We start from the raw sequence: 20,673 nt of genomic DNA on the forward strand, positions 1-20,673 counted from the left end.
AATCAAGCGTTGTCAATCGGGTACTTTTGTAATAACAATAAAAACACAATTCAATTTACATAATATTTTATTATCTTTGTCTTTAATAAAGTAATTACAGGTAGGCACTAAAAAAATAACCATGCATATGTAAGACCATAATACAATAATATATTTCTTAGATACAAACATCGCATCTCTCATATATCTCGTAGAATAAACAGAAATTGTAGGCCTTAGTACCGATACTAACAGCTTCTACGAAAATGGCACGAAGCGAGGGCCTTACTCATAACGATATATTGCCAAACTAAATTGAGAGCTATGAATAAAATTATAATGCTCAGTTTAGCTTGTCATATACTGTAAGTAATAAGGCTACAGGCCCGGATTGAGGGCTATGGGGCTATTCTGTTATAAAACTGTAAAAAAAGAATATTTGCCCCCACCCTTGGGGTCGGTGGTGCATCGTTGTATAATGATCACAAATTCTCTCATAAATTGATATTTCTCATTATTTTATTTCACAAATCCTAAAATTTGTTAATAAGCGGAAATTAGTCAAGGCTAAGCACCATTTTTTTCTGAGTATTGCAAGTATTGACTAGCTATAAGATCATACAAATTAATACCACAAAGTTTTCTGTCCGGCAATTCTTGATGTAAAATATGTATAACTTATTAAATACATAATATAATATTTCACGACCGTAACCACGACTTGTACAAGTAAAAAGATGGAATAAAAAAAGCAAATTGCTGCCCATTCCTAATCCATTATTGATAATAAACTGTTATTATCAAACATATACATAATATATGTGAAATATAGTGGCGCCTTAATAGAAAACTTTATGGATTAAAACGCACCACCAACCTTTCAACTAACACTGAAAACTATTATTATTTGATCATTGCTGACTTATAATAGTTTCCAGTGTAAGCCGCTAGATGGCTATGGGCCTGCCAGGGCCGGACTCGGCACTAACGCCAGATATATTGCATCGTCAATGATCCACCAATGAGATAGCGTAATGTTAACACTAATATCCAACACTTGCTAAAACAAAGCTTTAAACCTTTTTTAAGGCAGTAGTCGCTTTCGCATTTCAATTGAACCTTATGATCATAGTTCTTAGAGCTATTTTAATTTTAAATAGCGAAGATAACGTTTTTTTGATGAAATTATTGTTCAAATGTTTTATCACGTTATGGATAAGGTTCAAAATATATTTCTGAATACGTCTACTGTCTTATAATAATTATATAAATACACATTCCGCCATGACCACAGAAGGCACGTAATATCAGTAAACAAAATGAAACATATTTAAAAAAGCTATTTCGTTACTTAGTAAAAACTACGCTAGTGTAATACAAAAACAATTAGACACTTTAATATTATGAAGCTATGATTTGTGTGATATCAACATTTCGTATATAACCAGCCGAATTTATTGCTCAGTGTCGGAAGAAATTTAAAAATTCCCATTGTAAAAAATAGTGCGACGCACTTAACACACAGGATTACTTTTAGAACACCATCAAGCAGGACTAGAGATAGCTAACATCGTAAACACTTTCTATCAGTTTTGATAATTCCAAATTTACTTTCATACAATAATGTTAATTTTCAGTTTCCATGTTTATAACTAACGCGAGGGGCGTCACCGGAACTACGAATATTAGAACAATACAATAACCTGCAATATTTTCATGTTATGTATTGAATTGCTCAATACTCGTAGAACCTAGTATGTGGTATATTATATCAGCTTGTCCTGTGACATTGTTGATGTATTATAAGTAGCCCTGTATACCAACATGGAATTTCACTACCTAGCCACGGATAAATTCACTAAATAAATAGATATTCATATAATGGATTAGCTAAAGTCAAAATAAAAGTTTTCTCCTTTAAATAAAAAATATTATATTCTCAACAAATTCGCCATGAAATGTACGACCGAAAAATGAGTGCTAAAACTGAAGCATGGAGCTAAATTGTGTGTTATATTGAATCCTTTCACGTTAATAATAATAGTTTTAACTTTATTCGTTCAGACACTAAAATATATCAATACTTACACAAGCTATCTACATGAGCCACTCGAGTGTTGCCAACTTAAAACTTCTCTTACCATAGACAGCACAAAAGTAATAAACATAATTCTGTCTTTGTTATACTGGCAGCTCAGACGTAAGACGAGACATTTTGGTGCTGGCAACATATATTTTATTATGATGGTAAGACCACTGTCTAGGAATGATTCATAATGGTTGCATTTAGAACTTGCTTTTTCTTTCGGCTCCAACATTAACTGGACATTCTGTTCTGTAATATAAAAAGAAAAAAGTTAATTTAGGACACACCTGATTTAATTACATCCAAAAATTTAAAAACTTTAAATAACAAGACGGGACGCGGGTAATGGCATGAGACTGAAAACAATATGAATATTGATTAAATTAATAAACATCCTAAAGCGTACCATACAGGACATGTGATCAAATAATATATAATTATTACGGAGATGCTACCGAAATATTTTCAAATAAAAATAAAATGTTTATATATCGTGGTTCGGTAATAATTTAAATAAAAACTATTTTTAATTGTATTAAACAGTCTACAAAAGGGATGGAAAAGTACAAAACTTCTTTATTTTGTAGGTTGTCTTTATCATAAAGTCACTCACATCAGGCAACAAACAAACGAAACAAAACAATAGACTTCAAATCGGCTTAGAAATAACTTAGGTCATGTAAAGCGGCTATGGAGGCTATGGCCCTTGCCTTGCGACACTGATAAGCAAATTCTTATTGAATCACAAGCCAGATAAGCCTAATCAAATAATCAATACCCTGCCGCAATTGTGACCAAGAAAAAGATTGCGAGCAGCTTTTCGGCGCCCCCTAAAAACCGGCGCCCGGGTTCACCGCACTGAAATTTAAAACGGCCCTGACTGACATCTGCTAGTGTATCGCAGTGTCACGGAGTCGAGTGGGGCCTGTCTGACTGCGGTGCCATCCAGGTAGGCTCATCTGTTATCCTGTCCCAACTATGACCATAGCCACATAGTTTTTTCCTAGCTATTATATGCCATGTTTACACTCAGCCATATTAGGCAGAGAAGTGAGCATCCCAGTGGGCAGCACGAGTATGTGTGAGTAAATATGTTACTCGCGCTGTCACTGCCACTGCCCGGCGCACACAGGAGTGTAGTAATGAAAAAACAATTACATTTTTAGAACTTTATGAAATTGAGCAGGTAATATGGGATGACTTATACTGATCAGACATAATGCTGTCGAACCCGCAACTTCCACAAGATCGACGTCATTTTTGCTAGTTGATAAATAAAGAAGAGAGAGAGAATAAGAATATGAAGGCTGAAATGCTCACTCGCGTCGTTATTGCCGCAGAAGTATTTAGGGAAATATTTCCGGCAGCGGCAGGAGAAGTGGCAGCGGGCTGAGTGTAAATGTGGGGTAAGACCCACTGCTGGGCAAAAGCCTCCCCTAACTTCCTCCACGCATTCCTATCCTCGGTGTTCTCTTGCCATTCTTTGTCGAATCTTTTTCAGTCACATATGGTCGTAAATAGTATGATAGTCAATCGGACTATACAAGAACAAGACAGTCGAGAGGAGAGGAGAGGAGTCGAGATGAGATGAGATGAGATGACAAGACTCACCCCGCTGCTACTGGCAGCACTGCTTGCGCACGCTGTCGGCCTGCGACGGCCGCGCGTCCGCGGGCTCCGCGTCGGGCCGGATGGTTTGGTCGCCGTCGGGAGGGTCACGCATTTGCTTCTGCGACACAATCCTGTATATCTCTGTTGACGACAAATTAATTTTATTTCGGATTAAAAAAAAAAACCGTAATGTGTTATAAAAATGAAATGAATAAATAAATATATAGGGACAAATCACACAGATTGAGTTAGCCCCAAAACGAGTTCGAAACTTGTGTTATGGCATACTAACTCAACGATACTATATTCTATAACTTATACATATATGGATAAACATCTAAGACCCAGGTCAATCTCAAAAAGATCATTTTTCATCTTAACCATACTGGGGATCGAATCCGAGACCTCCAGTGTAGCAGTCTAGCATGATGACCATTAGGCCACGGTGGTCGTCATAGGTGTTCGTGAAAATAACATAATATATAATGTAGTAACACATAACAAAACGACAACGCTCTTTTAATCGCATCTTTAAAGGAAAAATAAGTTTTTAGATTTTTCAAATATCATTTTTGTCACAAACTTTCATTTTTGTGAAAGAGAAGAGGCTATAAACTGGAATGTTTATAATAGTCGATAGACTGGCAAATCGAAGTAAACATGACTCATATAAAAATCAATTTTTAACTTCGATGTAATTATACAATTTTGGTCAAAATTTACAAAAAAAAAACTATAATTTCCTAACATAATAACATGTTATTGCGAAAATGTACGAGAGTGATAAAGTGCATCGTATTCTAGATATAATAACACACAATGTGACGACATTGCGATTTCACCCCGAATACAAAGTCACAGTCGGCACCTACTCGTGTGCTAGAGTTCAACATACTCAAAGTTTACAGATCATTGCCCTGAGAGATGGTTTATTCGATCTAAGGTTCAAATAGTTAGTCTGTGGCGCGAAATTATTTCCGTATAGATCGATATTGTAGGTGACTAGTTTTTGTCTACAGCTTCGTCCGCGTTCAGAAGTGAACTGAAGCGATTATCGTCATAAAATATCTTATTAGTGTCCATAATTTCATGACAGCAGTTAAGTAGCATGAGAAAGATAAGATTTAGTTCCGAGTAACTAGTTTGGTATGCGAAAATATTTGTAGATAAATAAAAATCCACAAAATCAGGGGATTTTGAGGGGATTTGTGGAATATGTATCCATATTAAGTGTTTGTTTGTAAGGTGGAAAGGAAATTTGAGTGAGACATAAGCTGCTCGCCGACTTAAAAACTGGTATTATTGTATTGAATGGATAAGGCGTAGATTACTTTTATTCTAGTGTCGCGGAACTCAGACTCGGACGCGAAAGCGTGAACATTGCGCTGTTAGTATGAGTGCTTTTATTTACCGCAATGAAAATCAGCAATGTATATCAAATCCGCCTAAGTTCGGCAAACTGTTCGACGACAGTATGAAGCCGGCATATGAGTTAAAATCGCCTCGGACATAGACAAACAAGAGTGGGCGGTATGCGTTATCAACAACGGGGTAAGTGGCCTCGACTCGCGGTCAAGTTCCCAATATACATTTAAAATTCTATGAATGATTAATGATCTATTTCTTTTTATGTCATTGACAATATTCGCTTTTCTATATAAAATAAATATTTTCTATCTTAAACATTAGTAACGGGGACTGTACTGAAAGAAACCCAATTTCAATTGGAACAAAGGATGAGTTCCTAAATTATTACATAAACTATAAGTGAAAATTCGGCTTAAACAATCACTGTCATAGATCTGGTATGACTAAGAAGTGCAATAAATTTAGGAGTGGTCACGAAATGATTGCGACTACCGATTAAGTCACGATTTTCAACTTTGGAGTGGTAAAGGTTGCGCTGTGTTGCAGTTATGCCGTAAAATATAATAGTATTAATAAATATGTATGTAAGGTAACGGCATGTGGTTCCCGCCCTAAAATAGGACCACACCATATCATATCGTGGGTGGCGTTCGACGCGACGATATAAGCCTTGAAGTCTTGTTTTTCCTTTTAAGTGGGTTATTTGTTCTCAAATTCTTAATGTTGTCATTTTATTAGTATTTGCAACAACAGCATTCTCAAAGACAGAGGAATGTTTAAAATTAAAAGGTATCTAGTAGACCCTGGGCTTCGGAGCGTCACAGCCGAAATAAAAAGAGATTTAAGGAAAATAACTTTACAGAGGATCTTTTGCTACACTACAAATGTTGGTCGTGGCTTTATGTTGTTCAAATAGATCGACGCAGCAATAGAAATTATTATAGTACATAAAAGTAGCGGGGTACCTACCAGTTAGAATGTTCTGGAATGCAGGTTCCACATTAGTAGAGTCGAGTGCGGATGTTTCAATAAAACTAAGACCGTTCCTTTCCGCGAAGGCCTTCGCCTCCTCTGTGGGGATGGATCTGAAACGATTTTTTTTTTCATCTATAATTCTAACTTCCGAGACTTGATAACGTTAAATAAATAAATATACGACATCCATGCGGGGATATAGCTTTTTTTTATTTCCACACAACTGGGTTATGGGTACCATAGTCTAAGATAGGGACATGTTCAAAATAGCCACATTGAAGTTCTTATAAAATCTCCATCATCCATGTTCTTTCTTCTGGCTGCAGCATATGCAGGGCTTTGGTTTAAGACTGGTTTGCTCTTATACTAGGGAGTTTCTCAGATCGTTTCGAGCGCAGTTGTCGCGCTGTCATTACGATTTTTGAAATTTTAACAAAGACAAGAATCAGTTTTGCTATCTGAGTTCAAAACAACATTTTCTGTGGTAATGTCAATTTTGTGAATAATTGATTTTGGAAATCATTCCTTCTTCAAGAAAATTGACGGATCGTAATGAGAGCGCGGCCGCAGCGGACGAGCCACTCTGAGATCCACTCACCAACGTAGTTAACTATAACAAAATTGTACAAGCTAGGGGTACTGACCTAAGATGCCTGAGATCGCTCTTGTTGCCGACCAGCATGATCAGTATGTTCTGGTCAGCGTGGTCGCGCAGCTCGCGCAGCCATCTCTCCACGTTCTCGTAGGAGAGATGCTTGGCTATGTCGTACACGAGTAGCGCGCCCACCGCGCCGCGGTAGTACGCCGACGTGATGGCACGGTAACGCTCCTGGCCGGCCGTGTCCCATATCTGAGCCTTTATGGTTTTGCCGTCCACCTGTCGAGTCATACGATATGTTAATGGACGCCTTATTGGATTAGTGTAGGTGTAACGGAATGTTTCCTGTCCTTTTGACATGATTATTAAACTTTTTACTTGAAACTACAGTCTGTCCGTAAAGAGTATAAAATAAGGACATAGTCATCGCTTGGCATATTTGGTTTATCAACAGATGACCATTCGATTTGGTATTTAAAATGAGGTTAGCAACATTGGGTCCAATCCACCACCATTCAATCAGTTTTTCAATGTGTGACAATACAATTAATAAACGTTTTCTATGTCTATATCATTGATGAAAAATGTAGCTGTTATGCTGACTGTACTAGTACAAAATTGTAGTTGAAACGTTTGCACAGCTGTTTGTAAGTTGCGCAGTTCTTAATGGCTCTAGTTAAGTAAATAAATTGTGGCTTTTAACTAAGGTAAAGTACAATATCTAATACCCTTATCCCACTTTACGTGGGGTCGGTACAGCATATCAGCCTATTCCACTTCTCCCTGTTTGATGTTAACCAATTTGTTAAATCTTTGCTTTATTATAGCATAAGAACGGGCAAAAAAATTAATTTAATTGACAATCAAGAATGACAAATGATGTTGACTTGTATTTTGCACAACGGCAATTGGTGCTTTGTATTGCTGGTGTCCTACACTGATCTGTTAGACCGGCATCTGGATATTTCTATTGGCTACAATGTCACTATCTCAGGCATGTAAGGTCAAAATTGGGCACTGCAAGATCTATGTATAGACTGGTCAGAATCGGGCATCACATAAATAGATAACACTGATACCACATACAATACCGGTATATGTCTGTCACATAGTTCACATACTGAAGACGCAGGAAGTGAAAGTTTTGCCACCAGGGATCATTATAATAGAGATGAGCCAGTGTATAATCAAGCTAAATAATTCTAATTTAATTTAGGTACATGCATATTTATAGACACAGATATGTATCTCGGCTAGTTATATAAACTAAAGCTGTGTTATACATTTTTGAATAATATTTTAAGTAAAGATTAATAATTTCAAGATAATAACGTAAATTTCATGAAGTTAATATTAACTAATTCATTTAGTTCTATGGCGCCATAATGTAGCTATGACGTCCCATATAATTCAAAATTAATTAATTTTTTTATAAAAAATTATAGGGGAAGCTTTTTGCCAGCATAGAATTTAAAATTCACTTTGAATGAACTCTTCATCAGATTCAGTGAAACACATCCCCATAAGTAATGAGTGAGTAATGTATTGCCATGACTAAAATCTTTATTCATTAATCTGATAATGAGGTACAGGAAACTCGAAATCATTTTCCAGAAACACTCCAAATATAGTTGCAGAAGAAAACTATTTTAACATGCATTACTTGTGCATACACACCTAATGCATTTATTTATGCACACACGAGTTTATAAACATATGCATTGCATTCATAATAAAATTATTTGAAAAGATGACATGACTGTGTCTGATGTATATGTATATAACTGCCTCGTATATTATCAATAATAAAACAGTTTTTACTGTTTTATTTAGTTTGTTCATTTAAAGTATTTACAAAAAATAAATTTAGAGCAATGAAACAGTAATAGAGTAAGAATTTTAAAAAAAGTCTGTACATGCTAATATCTAAAACTAAGGATTTGAACAAAAATATTTGTTGTATTGCTATGATGATAGTGCAACATATAGGGTATATATATATATATAAGAAAATTGGAACAGCTAATGCCTTACCCTAATGGAGCATCTAAACTATAAGAAATATCGAAATGATTCCTTAGCAAAAGTAGTTCAAACTGATAAGCATTTTCCATTGAGATATAAAAATAACAATAAGTAATTTTACTTCTTTCATAGTAATATAGAAATAAGTCTAACAGTTTAGGCCTAATTTTTGATGATGACTTTGGTTTGGCATAACGAAGTAACAAATATCCTTACTTCATAGAGAGTCATGACTCCATATATGAAAAGTCGTAATCAACACATAATGGACTTAAGTCCATTAGGTCAGAATAAAGAAATTTTATTATTATATAATTCTTGAGAAGGTTTATTATCATGTTCTAGCAGAGCCGGCACGCATCCCTAGTATAGAATTAATTGGTATCTTTGATAAGAATTTCCCATGATTTTTTTTTTATAAATATGGCTCTTCCCTTGTGTCTATTATATTTTTGTTAATAAAATAAATGAAAAACGCAATAATAATTTTCATTTATTGGGTACCAACCAATCTAAGTAATAACTGGCTCATTCATTGGCATTTAATATATCAATTGACCCTAATTTGTATAGCATATGGGCATACCATGACATGGTCAAATCAAATTAGCCATTCCTAAATATACTGAATGGTAGTTATTTGAATTGGTCTAGTTTCATGGGAAGGTCTTTGAAAATGTTGAGGTCATCTTATGTTTTCAGTGTTCAATTGATTCTGCTTGAATTTGGTTCATATGTACCTAGGTAAATATTTTGGTGAAAAATTATAAATTAAAATCTCCTATTATTAATAATCATCAACATATATGTAGGTGATATAATTACACATCTAATTGCATAACTAATAATGATCTTATTAGTTTCAACATAATTTTCAAATGAGTTATACAACTATCCATAGAGAAGATTAAAAAAATAACATAGTACAATGTTTCCTTTAAGTTAGTTGCTTTGTATATACTTAGGGTTGGCTTAAACTATGATAATGTTTTTTTAAGACTTATAAGGAATGATGTTTATTCTAATTTGTCAGAAAATCATACTAGATGCTTAATTTAGGTATCCAACATCAATAACTTAGAAAGTTAAGTAAGTATGAGCAAATCTTTAGACAATGAAATGTGAGAATACTTGGGAAACAATAGAAAGAGTGCACAAAACAAAAAGTCATAAAATCAAGCATACCTCTATACTTCTCGTCGCAAATTCCACACCTATTGTGGATTTTGACTCTAAGTTGAATTCATTTCTAGTGAAACGTGAAAGGAGACTGCTTTTGCCCACCCCAGAATCGCCGATCAACACAACTGGAACAAAGAATAGCCATTTGTAGAATTAAACTTGTTAACTAGAGTTTTAATTAAAATTCCAACATCCGTATGCTACATTTTACGATTAGATCATGCAGATCAATGATCAATCACAGTGACTCACGAACAACGAAAAATTTACGCCAAATCAATAGTTTTGACTAATCAGCTGATGTTAAAACAAACTTGAATTTTATACCAGAAATGACACAAAATATGGTAATTGATAATTTTTTACTACGCCTCTACTAAAACTGAGCTAATTTAAACAACAAAGAGATAAAATCAGCAAGCAAAAATGATTTTTACGTCATTCAAATAATTGAAAAGAGATATGTAAAATCTAGAGTAAGATGTTTACAGAGAATAGGGGATAAAATTCTATACTTCTGATTAGAAATATACACATTTACCTTTGAACAAATAATCGTATTCGTCGTCTCTTGTGCCCATTTTGTTATTCTAGAGCTCTTTTATTCGACGTCAAAATCGGTCAACTAAAAACGTCAATATCAACGTAAACAAATATTCGGAAACACAAATATCACAGGACTTCTAAACACTGCACAGTTATTAAAATATCACTTTTATTTCAGGATTCATTGGATTTTTGCAGGTTTTATACATTAAAAAATCTAAAATCCGAAAATTGTCATTGAGACAAGATGGCGGATTTGATTTACGCCCTCTTTGTTGTTCGGATACACGTATTTACCATACCATAGATTAAAAATTGATAATGATTTGACAATCTAAATCGATTCAATCATATCGATATTATATTTACGTATGAGTTTGTATTTTCATGGTTTTAGGATTTTGTTATTTTAACTGGGTAAAAAGACAATTAAAAAAAATACATTTCATTTGACACGATTTTTACAGATATCATTACGGAAAAATGAGGTTTCCAGTCTCGTAACTCTTGATCTATCTGCCCCAGATGCGATGGCGATGTTTTATCCATGGATTTAATAAATACTACGGAGTACTTACTAATTCCATGGTTGTATGTATTTTATGATGATTGTTTTGTGTATAGTTCCCATGGAATTAGTAGGTACTCCACAAGGTACTTACTAAATCCATGATAGTTTCTTCATTATAGTTCCATAGACGGAATGCATCCTACTAATATTATAAAAGCGAAATTTTGTCAGGATGGACGTGCACCTATATATTCGTTACTTTTTCACGCAATATCTACTGGACGCGGATTGTTACATACACAGGGTACAGGGTACTTTTTATCCCGAAATTCCTATGGGAGCGAAGCCCTAGGATGCAGCCTTATAATATACATATTTATTATCATTTGTTGTTCCGCTGCTCTAGGCAATGTTGAGAATAAGATAACTATTTATTTTAAACTATTTATTCTATGTACATAATTAGCAACAATATCTAAGCTTTAGCGGCAATCGGTTCAGCTTCGTCGTCACTGTCCTCTTGTACTTCTTTGGACAACGTGCGATCGACGTAAACGAACGGGTCAATTTTCAATCGCTCTGGCGAAGGCGGACTTGCTATGTAACACCTGAAATAAATATAAATACTTCACAAACAGCAGTGAAAGTAAAAAATTGTATCACAAGAAACATTTTCATCTAATCAAGGTGCTACTATTTTCTTGTTTCACGCCTATTGTGAATTTTGACCTTTGACCAAATACAGATGGGTACCTAGGGCTTAGGCTTATAGGTACTATACCATTTTCCATTCGGAATGGTAGGAACCTTGTAGGAACCGCTTACCCCACTCGTCTGCCTCAGCCTTGCGTATCATCACACAAGGGTAAAAAGGCGTCTCATCTTAAATTTGGCCTAGTGATTTTGACGGAAATTAATGACGGAATTATGTTAGCCAGAAGTCAACACCACCTGGCTTTCCAGAAAGGACCCAAAAACAGGTCTAATAGAGGAGGTTGCGTCAGCCGCCCATAGCGCATAAAATTTCTCATTAAAAAAAAAACCCACATTTTTTTTTTAATTTCAAGGTTTTAGAAATATAACCTTTTTTATTTTCTTACCTAGTAATAAAGAGACCGTCTCGTTTTGGTCTAGCTAACTGTAGATCTTTCAACAAAGCTCCGACATTCTCAGCTACTTTTGTGGCGTCCATATTAAGCTGCGAATAAAGAAAAAAAAAATTATTTCACGATACAGAACAACCACGAAAAAATCGACAGTTTTTATATAGTTGCAATCATCTCATAAACGATCCAATAATGGACGTAGGTCTCTCGCAGTGTATGTCACTGGTCGGTTTTAGGGTATCCAAGTAATCTTTAGGAGGTTTTACGTTTGATACTAGTAACCCTGTATATATGAATGTCGATACATATAGGCAAACCTTCATGTGGAATATGCTAAAAAAAAGTATTACAAAAATACACACCCTTCCGATAGGCACTTCAGCAGAGCCAAAGTCCTCTTGCCGCTCGTCTTTCAAGACTCTATACTGAACTCCTGATGCAAACTTCTTCACCAGCTCTAAAAGGTTGGGGTCGAGGGTCCCCGTTTTGAGGTTAGGGAATCTTCGCTTCATAAGCCCTCGGATGGGGACCAGTTCTGTGAGGATATTCGGGTGGGCGATAACGAAATCGTAGTCGCTTAGTTTAATTGTGCCTTCCTGAAAAATATACAATTCATGAAAGTATTGCCTTGAAGTTTGTATTATATATTTTGTATGCGTGGGGCTTGGCAACCAACCAAACTTTTGTCACATGCGACCGGACTAGTGTTGCAGCTCGATAGTAAACTATCGATAGTGTTTGAAGAGACTACCGATTATCATCATTATCGATATTTTGAGGAAGAACAATATAGCGATAGCTATTCTGAATCAATATGTGGCCGTCCAAATCAAAAGGGACCTTATGGCGCCCGGCACTTACGCCATTATTGCCGTTGTTTTGTATTCGAACCACGGCAATAAAGACCTAAGTGCCAGCCGCCATAAGGTCCCTTTTGATTTGGACGACCACATATAATTAATATGAAAAGAAAGTGCGGGGAAGGAGGGCCGCTCTCATAGCTCTATATGACGCGTTAGGAGTTAAATGAACGCCTAACTATTGGAAAACAAAATTGATCATACAGATATATTAGCCTCTCGGAGTACGGTGCCTACGTGATCGTCGTATCTGTTCATTTTGTTATCCAAAAGTTACAGCCCTCGATTTAGCGCCTCATATAGAGTTTTTTGTGACAACCCTGACTGCATTGTGAAACGCTCGCGGTCTCACCTTCAGCGAAGCTATCGAACAACTGTATTTGTCTTAAACCGGCAAAATATGTGAATGCACGGAATTTAAGTTAGATTTACTACTGTTCTATATTTAACACCTGTAGTCAAAATCATTAACACTACATATTATAAAACAAAGTCCTCTAACGCGTCTGTCTGTTCGCGACAAACTCAAAACTACTGCACGGATTTTTATGCAGTTATTACCAAAAGACAGAGTGACAAAGAAGGACCCGAGTGAAGCCGGGACAGGCTGCTAGTCTACATACATACGAAATTATTTAATAAATTAATAAATAATAAAAAATTTATAAGTACTTGAATCTTTTTAACAAGCTCCGGCCCACCAGCAGTTGTAGCCCCGGCTAAAGTGACCTCCTTTATTAGATCAGGACCTTTGCAGAAAGCTAGGATTGTTCGCTCTTCATCCCGCGGGAATGGATTTGGCAGTAGTGACAGTCGGTTGAAGCTGTCCATATATTTGTTCTGTAAATATTCAAATTAAGTACTTAAGAATAATCGGGTGAAATGGTTACAGTTTAATATTACTGGTATATTGGTATTACAATTTTTAAATGTATATAATTTTTGGTACCTAATGGAAATACACTGGATATTTCCATTAGGTACCCTGTACCTACCTTAGGTAGTTACCTTAGACGCTCTGATTAAAATAATTGTTTGTTTTTTGAATAACAGGTTTTTGCAGCTAATGCAACTATCAGTGTTGAAGAAGTATGAAGTTCTATAATTGATTAATAAAAACAATAATAATAACTATAAAAAAAAATACATACTTTTTTAACAGCCAACATGTTCATTTCAACCTGTGCATACACCAATGCATCAGGCTGGTTATACATTGTCGTATCGTGGGTCTCTTGGTGGGCCCGCACGGCATCCTCAGCAGTGTACACCACCCACCGAAAGTATTTCATTGGGTATACATCGTCTACTGCGATTCTCTTGAATGTATCATCCAAATGCTTATTGACGGTTACTTTTTGTTGTCTGCAATTGAAAGCAAATAAATTTTCCTTTTTTATTTTTTTTATTTATTTTTATGAAACATTAAAAAATGTACATATTTTTTTTTTACAAAATTTATAATTATAAATAATAAAGAGATCCTGTAGAAAAGCATTATGAAAGCTAGATAAGTTTATATTAGATATCCCCCATGAGGGTGACATAGTCACGCAAAGTGCACTCAAGCCTTGTCAAAAATTTAGAAGAAAAAAATAATAATAAAGAGATTCCAGCTCGTCGCCGCTTGGAAGAGTTTCAAGAAGGCTGGCAGTATTACCCCTCTGAACCGCTATGGCAATCCTGTGTGCAAAGTAACTGCCCGCCCTTGGATCGCCTGTTACCTCATGGAGATTGAGCTGAAATCTCAAACAAAAAGGATTTTGCCTCAGGACCCAATGGGCCCATCGTTTCAACAGCAAAGGGCACAAAAATGTAGCTCGACTCCAAGTCACCATATTTCCTTCACTTCAAAATTATGGCAGTAGTCGCAGCCGCTTACTACATATTACCTTGTGTGTGAAATGGAGAAGGCAATGGAAACTGCTACATTAGTGCTAAGAAAGTTGTGTGTTCATTGCTCATTAGCTTCATTGACCATGACCCTCAGCCATGAGGAAATACAACTATGAAGACCACACTTATGTCAATTTTATTTTTAACATTTTTAGTTTCACCAGTCTGTCTGTCTGTCAAAATCAAATCTTGCAATTTAATTTTTCCACATCGCTTCAGTTTTCATGATGACAATGATAAATCATAAATCAATTTATGACGAGCCTGACCTGAGGTGCACCCAGGATCCGGATGAGGGGATCCATCAATGGTTTACTGCATGCACAGGTTTTTTTTTTGTTAATCGTTAAAGGTATAAATTCCTCTCTGACAATAAGTATTAAAAAGTATTTAAAAATATATATTATTTTTTAAATTGTGGGTCTTAAATTTGGTATGTTAAGACTATAGAAATGTGATGCCACTATGCCAACCTCATAAGGAGATCCTAGTTACAACTTTGCATCATCACACCACTGAAGATTTTGTATATGAATCTGGCCTTTTGCAACTATGGGGGTTGATCAATGTAATGTGGAGCTCACCATGGCTTAAAGTGGGATTATTCATGAGTTTGGTTTATAACACTGAATAAGAAAAATACTTACCAATTAGTATAATCATATAGGTACATCAAAACAGATCAAACAGGTTACATCAAAACTTAATAATTACGTATGTAAAAAAAATTCTATCAAAATTTCACTGATGGTTTAGATGTCCTGAGACAATTTTGATGGAATTTGGAATATAGTTAATGAATAAATAAATAAATAAAATTGAGGTCAAACATGCGACAGCAACAGTTTACAATAGAATAATATGAGACTGATTAATCTCAAGGTGTTTTAGATATTTTACTTACTTATCCCTTCCTCTTTGGTTGTGTGGGATGAAGCCAACTTTGGTGACCTCCACTTTAACTTTCTTTGCGCGAGCCTTCGCCCTGGTGCCCTTTCGGGCAGCATAATAAACTGTGCCAGTATGAAAACTTCTCTGTAAAAATATTCAATATATATTTGACAAAACATTGATGAAAATATAAATAAAATCATGACTTTTATATAAAATAATTCACTTACCAAATTCACAGCATTACTTTTGTAAACAGACAGAGTATTATTGAGAACAGAGCCTAAAAACAAGAAATTATTATATACCAATGTAACGAGATGTAACGAGAAAAATACTGCATTATATTCTGGATACACTATATTACTTACGGAATAAAGTCCCCGCCATTTATTAAAATAACTTTGTATTGTCAAAAATTTTCAAATTTATTAAACCTTTACAAACCAAATTACTTATTATTACAAAATTAATTAATTACATTTAGTTTATAATAGATAGATTTGTGAGTTAGGTTAGATATAGACTAGACAAACAAATACCTATACTTCAATTTGACAGATTATGACATACTGAAAGAACAGAAGTTTTTTTAAAATCGAAAATACTCCTAAATTCTTACGTTGAAATGAGTCTGTGGCGTGCCCACATATAATATCTATACATATAAATACTTTATTTATATATCAACATATATACTTGCTTTTATAATAATTTCATTTACCTCGCAGTACGACGAGTCGTGCCGCAGATCTGCAGTCGTGTCGTGATATGTAGCGGACCTAGCACAGCATGCGCGCAAGAGGTCGAAATTTGTCCACTTCCGCGCAGACGGCCGCTTTCACCGTCTCGTGTCACACCGATGATGTCTGCTGCACCGTCCGCATGTTGCCTGCTTTGTCGTCGATGCTATCCCTGATGCATGCGCTATTTTACATCCTTACCGCCTAATAATTGTATTGGATAGTGTGAGAGGTGTTCATATTACTATTGTGAAAGAATATTAAATAGTACTGTTGGAACTCCACGAGTTTCATTTCATCAACTCGTCCGTGGATTCTACACTGGTGACCCCTCATGAACACGATTCGGCTACAACCACTGGATATAACCAAGTAAGGCAGTGAAATATTATTTAAATAAAAATGGCAAACTCCAAGACAACCGATCAACAAGATAGTGCAATAAAAGAAAAAGGTGCGTTTACACCATCCGATATTCACCGAGTGGGGGTACGATTACCACCATTCTGGGCAGAGGAACCGGCCATATGGTTTGCGCAAATAGAAGGAAACTTCGTACTGTCCGGCATCAAGGATGATGAAACAAAATATTATTATGTCACTGCGCAGCTGGAACCACGGTATGCTGCTGAAGTGAAGGATATCATTGTTGCACCACCTTCGAAAGGCAAATACGAGAAATTGAAGTCGGAGTTAATTAGAAGATTATCAGCATCGAAGGAAAAACAGGTTAAGCAGCTCCTTATGCATGAGGAGTTAGGCGATCGTCGACCTTCACAGTTCCTTCGCCATCTCCAACACCTGGCAGGGCCTAACGTTCCTGAGGATTTTTTACGGACAATCTGGACCAGCCGTCTGCCTGCTAACCTGCAGACGGTAATAGCATCCCAGCCCGATTCAACCCTTCAGGCTTTAGCCGATCTAGCAGATAAGGTTCACGAACTCGTACCTTCAGCCCCGCAAGTAGCAGCAGCCAGCGTATCTCCTGATCCAACAATTGCCAAGTTGACAAAACAGATCGAGGAACTGACTCGCAAAGTTGACGCTCTCTCGTCAAAAGATAGGAGGAATCATCGTCGATCAAATTCAAGGTCACGTAGTAGTTCCCATAGCCAGCGTGGTCGTCGGTCGCAGTCAAATTATAGAAGATATCCTGTTTGCTTCTATCACTTTAAATATGGTGAAGAAGCTAAAATGTGCCAACAACCGTGCGACTACAAACCGGAAAACTCCAGAGGCGGTCGTTAATGGCGACAGATGACTGCCCTATTTCATACAGTCGCTTGTTTGTCACCGATCGGAGGACTAGAATGCAGTTTTTAATCGACACAGGCAGCGACCTATGCGTGTATCCCCGTTCTGCTGTTAAACAATGGCGAGATCGCACTACTTATGGATTATTTGCAGCAAACGGGACACCCATTGCAACTTATGGAATCATTCACTTGGAGCTTAACCTTGGTCTTCGACGGGATTTCCCCTGGCGCTTCATAGTCGCCGACGTAACCAAGCCTATCATTGGAGTAGATTTCCTCTCCTTCTATAATCTTGTAATAGATTGTCGGAATCGTCGTATAATTGATAATAAAACATCACTGTCGACAATTGCGTCACTAGCGACTTCAACGACCAGCATATCATCAGTAAAAACAATATTTGGTGATTCGAAGTACCACAAACTTCTCAGTAATTTCCCGGAAATAACACGTCCCTCTGGTACACCGCGAATACCACGGCATCAAACTGTCCACCACATACGGACAACGCCAGGCCCGCCCGTTTCATGTACCCCAAGAAGATTAGCGCCGGACAAACTGAGAATCGCCAAACAGGAATTTGAAGCCATGCTGAAGAACGGAACTGCCCGACCATCGGAGAGCCCCTGGGCGTCGCCGCTGCACCTAACTCCTAAAAAGGACAACGGATGGCGACCATGCGGTGACTACAGGATGCTCAATGCCCGCACAATTCCTGATAGGTACCCCATAAGACACGTACAGGATTTTACTCATCACGCATCTGGTTGTACAGTGTTCAGCACTATTGACTTAGTAAAAGCCTACAATCAGATACCGGTAAACCCGGAGGATATCCCCAAAACAGCGATCACCACGCCCTTTGGAATGTTCGAGTTTATGTTTATGACATTCGGTCTCAGAAATGCTGCACAGACATTCCAAAGGTTCGTTGACGAGATGACCAGAGGCCTGGATTTCTGTTTTTGTTATTTAGACGATTTTTTAATCTGCTCACGTGACGAGGCGAGTCATATGGAACACCTACGACAAATATTCACCAGACTCCAAGAATTTGGAATGGTCATCAACACTTCCAAATGCGTTTTTGGGACATCAGAGGTCAATTTCCTAGGCTACAATGTCTCAGCGCAGGGTATAAAGCCTCTGGATATAAAGGTTCGAGCCATACAAGAATACCCGGTCCCGAAGAATGTCAAGGAACTCCGTAGATTTCTTGGGATGATCAATTATTATCGCCGATTTATTCCAAAAGCAGCGAAGATACAGGCTCCTATGAACGCACTATTGACAGGATCAGTCAAAGGCTCTTCTCCTGTTGATATTACCGGAAGTCTGCTGAACGCATTTGAGGAATGCAAAACCAGTCTTTGTCAGGCAACTCTTTTGGCACACCCAGACCTAGAAGCAAAATTATCATTAGTAACGGACGCATCAGACACTTCTATGGGTGCAGCTTTACAGCAGCTGAAGGACGGCGACTGGCAACCCTTAGCTTTCTTTTCTCGTAAGTTGAGTCCATCACAACAGAAATATTCTCCTTACGATAGAGAATTACTTGCCATCTATGAAGCCATCAAGCACTTCCGCCACATGCTGGAAGCTAGACACTTTACCATTTTTACGGACCACAAGCCAATCTGTTTCGCGTTCCAGGCCCGTAAAGAGAATTGTTCGCCGCGCCAATTCAGGCATCTGGACTATATCGCACAATTCACCACTGATATAAAACACATATCAGGGAAAGATAATGTGGTAGCGGATTGCCTGGCCGGATAGCTGAAGTTACACAGCCCATAGACCTGACAGCTTTAGCGAAGTCTCAATCGTCAGATGCTGAGCTGCAGAACTTGTTGAAAAACACAGAAACAGCGCTTCGACTTAAGCAAGTGAAGTTAGATGGAACTGATATTCCCATTTACTGTGACATCAGCACAGGAATAGAAAGACCTTTCGTCACTGAACCATTTAGAAGACAAGTGTTCGAAAGTATACACTCATTCAGTCACCCTGGTGCAAAGACTTCTGCAAACCTAGTTGCTCATCGTTTCGTCTGGCCAGGAATAAGAAAAGATTGCAGGGAATGGACGAAAACATGTCATGCTTGTCAATCGTCAAAGATTACCCGACATGCGTCATCACCTCTCAATTCATTCAGTCTTCCTAAAGCTCGGTTCCAAAATGTACATATTGACCTTATAGGGCCTCTCCCCATTTCAGATGGATGTCGTTATTGCCTGACAGCAGTGGATAGGTTTACAAGATGGCCTGAAGCATTCCCAATAGCAGATATCACAGCAGAAACTGTTGGAAAAACCCTGCTACAAGGTTGGATCTCACGCTTCGGATGCCCCACGGAGATCGTTACTGATCGTGGCAAGCAATTTGAATCTTCGCTATTTAGGTACCTGTCTGACATAGCTGGATTTAAGCACAAAAGGACAACGGCATATCACCCCGCATGCAATGGCATGGTAGAGAGGATGCATCGTCAGCTAAAAGCCGCGATTACCTGTCATGGCTCAGCAAACTGGACCGAAACGCTACCCTTGGTGCTACTGGGCATGAGGAGTGCCATTAAGGAAGATTTGCAAGCGTCACCCGCTGAACTTCTTTATGGCGAGACCCTAAAACTTCCTGGAGAATTCTTCAACCCAAGTTCAGTCACATCGACGGACTTGACCGACTTCATTGTACGACTTCGTAACATTATAAGCAATATTCGACCAGTTCCAGCGACTCGACACTGTAACAAAAGCATATTCATCTTCAAGGACATGGAAACAGCAACTCACGCTTACCTTAGAGATGACAGTGTAAAGTCTCCACTCCAACCGGCGTATTCTGGCCCATACCAAATCCTTGAACGAAAAGACAAGACATATAAATTGCTAATACGAGGCAAAGAACAAACTGTGTCAGTAGACAGGCTGAAACCAGCATACCTCGTCAGTAATAATCCGGTTGCGGAACCTAGCTCAGCTGAAAACAGAAAAGAAAGAAGCGCTGAGAAAACTGAGGGGTGGAAAGGAGAAAATGT

At 37.3% G+C, this 20,673-nt stretch overlaps 2 protein-coding genes across 2 annotated transcripts; both read right to left on the reverse strand.

Moving 5' to 3' along the window:
• Positions 1 to 49: 49 nt before the first annotated feature.
• On the reverse strand, positions 50 to 10,668 carry Rab11. The gene is made up of 6 exons (XM_053749460.2): positions 10,366 to 10,668; positions 9,828 to 9,949; positions 6,664 to 6,896; positions 6,014 to 6,129; positions 3,677 to 3,817; positions 50 to 2,314 (listed from the first exon to the last, which is right to left on the reverse strand). The coding sequence occupies exons 1-5, from the start codon at positions 10,403 to 10,405 to the stop codon at positions 3,684 to 3,686; spliced, it is 645 nt and encodes a 214-aa protein (XP_053605435.1). The 5' UTR covers positions 10,406 to 10,668; the 3' UTR covers positions 50 to 2,314; positions 3,677 to 3,683.
• A 643-nt stretch (positions 10,669 to 11,311) lies between these two features.
• mRpL1 (mitochondrial ribosomal protein L1) lies at positions 11,312 to 16,193 on the reverse strand. The gene is made up of 8 exons (XM_053749458.2): positions 16,006 to 16,193; positions 15,865 to 15,917; positions 15,648 to 15,778; positions 13,999 to 14,212; positions 13,520 to 13,687; positions 12,350 to 12,583; positions 11,982 to 12,079; positions 11,312 to 11,489 (listed from the first exon to the last, which is right to left on the reverse strand). The coding sequence occupies exons 1-8, from the start codon at positions 16,022 to 16,024 to the stop codon at positions 11,357 to 11,359; spliced, it is 1,050 nt and encodes a 349-aa protein (XP_053605433.1). The 5' UTR covers positions 16,025 to 16,193; the 3' UTR covers positions 11,312 to 11,356.
• Between the last annotated feature and the right edge of the window lie 4,480 nt (positions 16,194 to 20,673).

This window comes from Plodia interpunctella, chromosome 9, assembly GCF_027563975.2.
Source record: "Plodia interpunctella isolate USDA-ARS_2022_Savannah chromosome 9, ilPloInte3.2, whole genome shotgun sequence".
NCBI lineage: Eukaryota > Metazoa > Arthropoda > Insecta > Lepidoptera > Pyralidae > Plodia > Plodia interpunctella.

Bases quoted from the DNA above. Each gene is read 5' to 3' on its own strand.
- Rab11 (XM_053749460.2), bottom strand. From the start codon at position 10,405: ATGGGCACAAGAGACGACGAATACGATTATTTGTTCAAAG. The intron at 6,130-6,663 runs GTCAGTACCCCT...AAATCGTTTCAG, and splicing joins AGCGATCTCAGGCATCTTAG to ATCCATCCCCACAGAGGAGG. The intron at 3,818-6,013 runs GTAGGTACCCCG...TGTCGTCAACAG, and splicing joins ATTCCAGAACATTCTAACTG to AGATATACAGGATTGTGTCG.
- mRpL1 (XM_053749458.2), bottom strand. The intron at 15,779-15,864 runs GTAAGTGAATTA...ATATTTTTACAG, and splicing joins AAAGTAATGCTGTGAATTTG to AGAAGTTTTCATACTGGCAC. The intron at 12,584-13,519 runs GTACTTATAAAT...TATATTTTTCAG, and splicing joins AGCTTGTTAAAAAGATTCAA to GAAGGCACAATTAAACTAAG.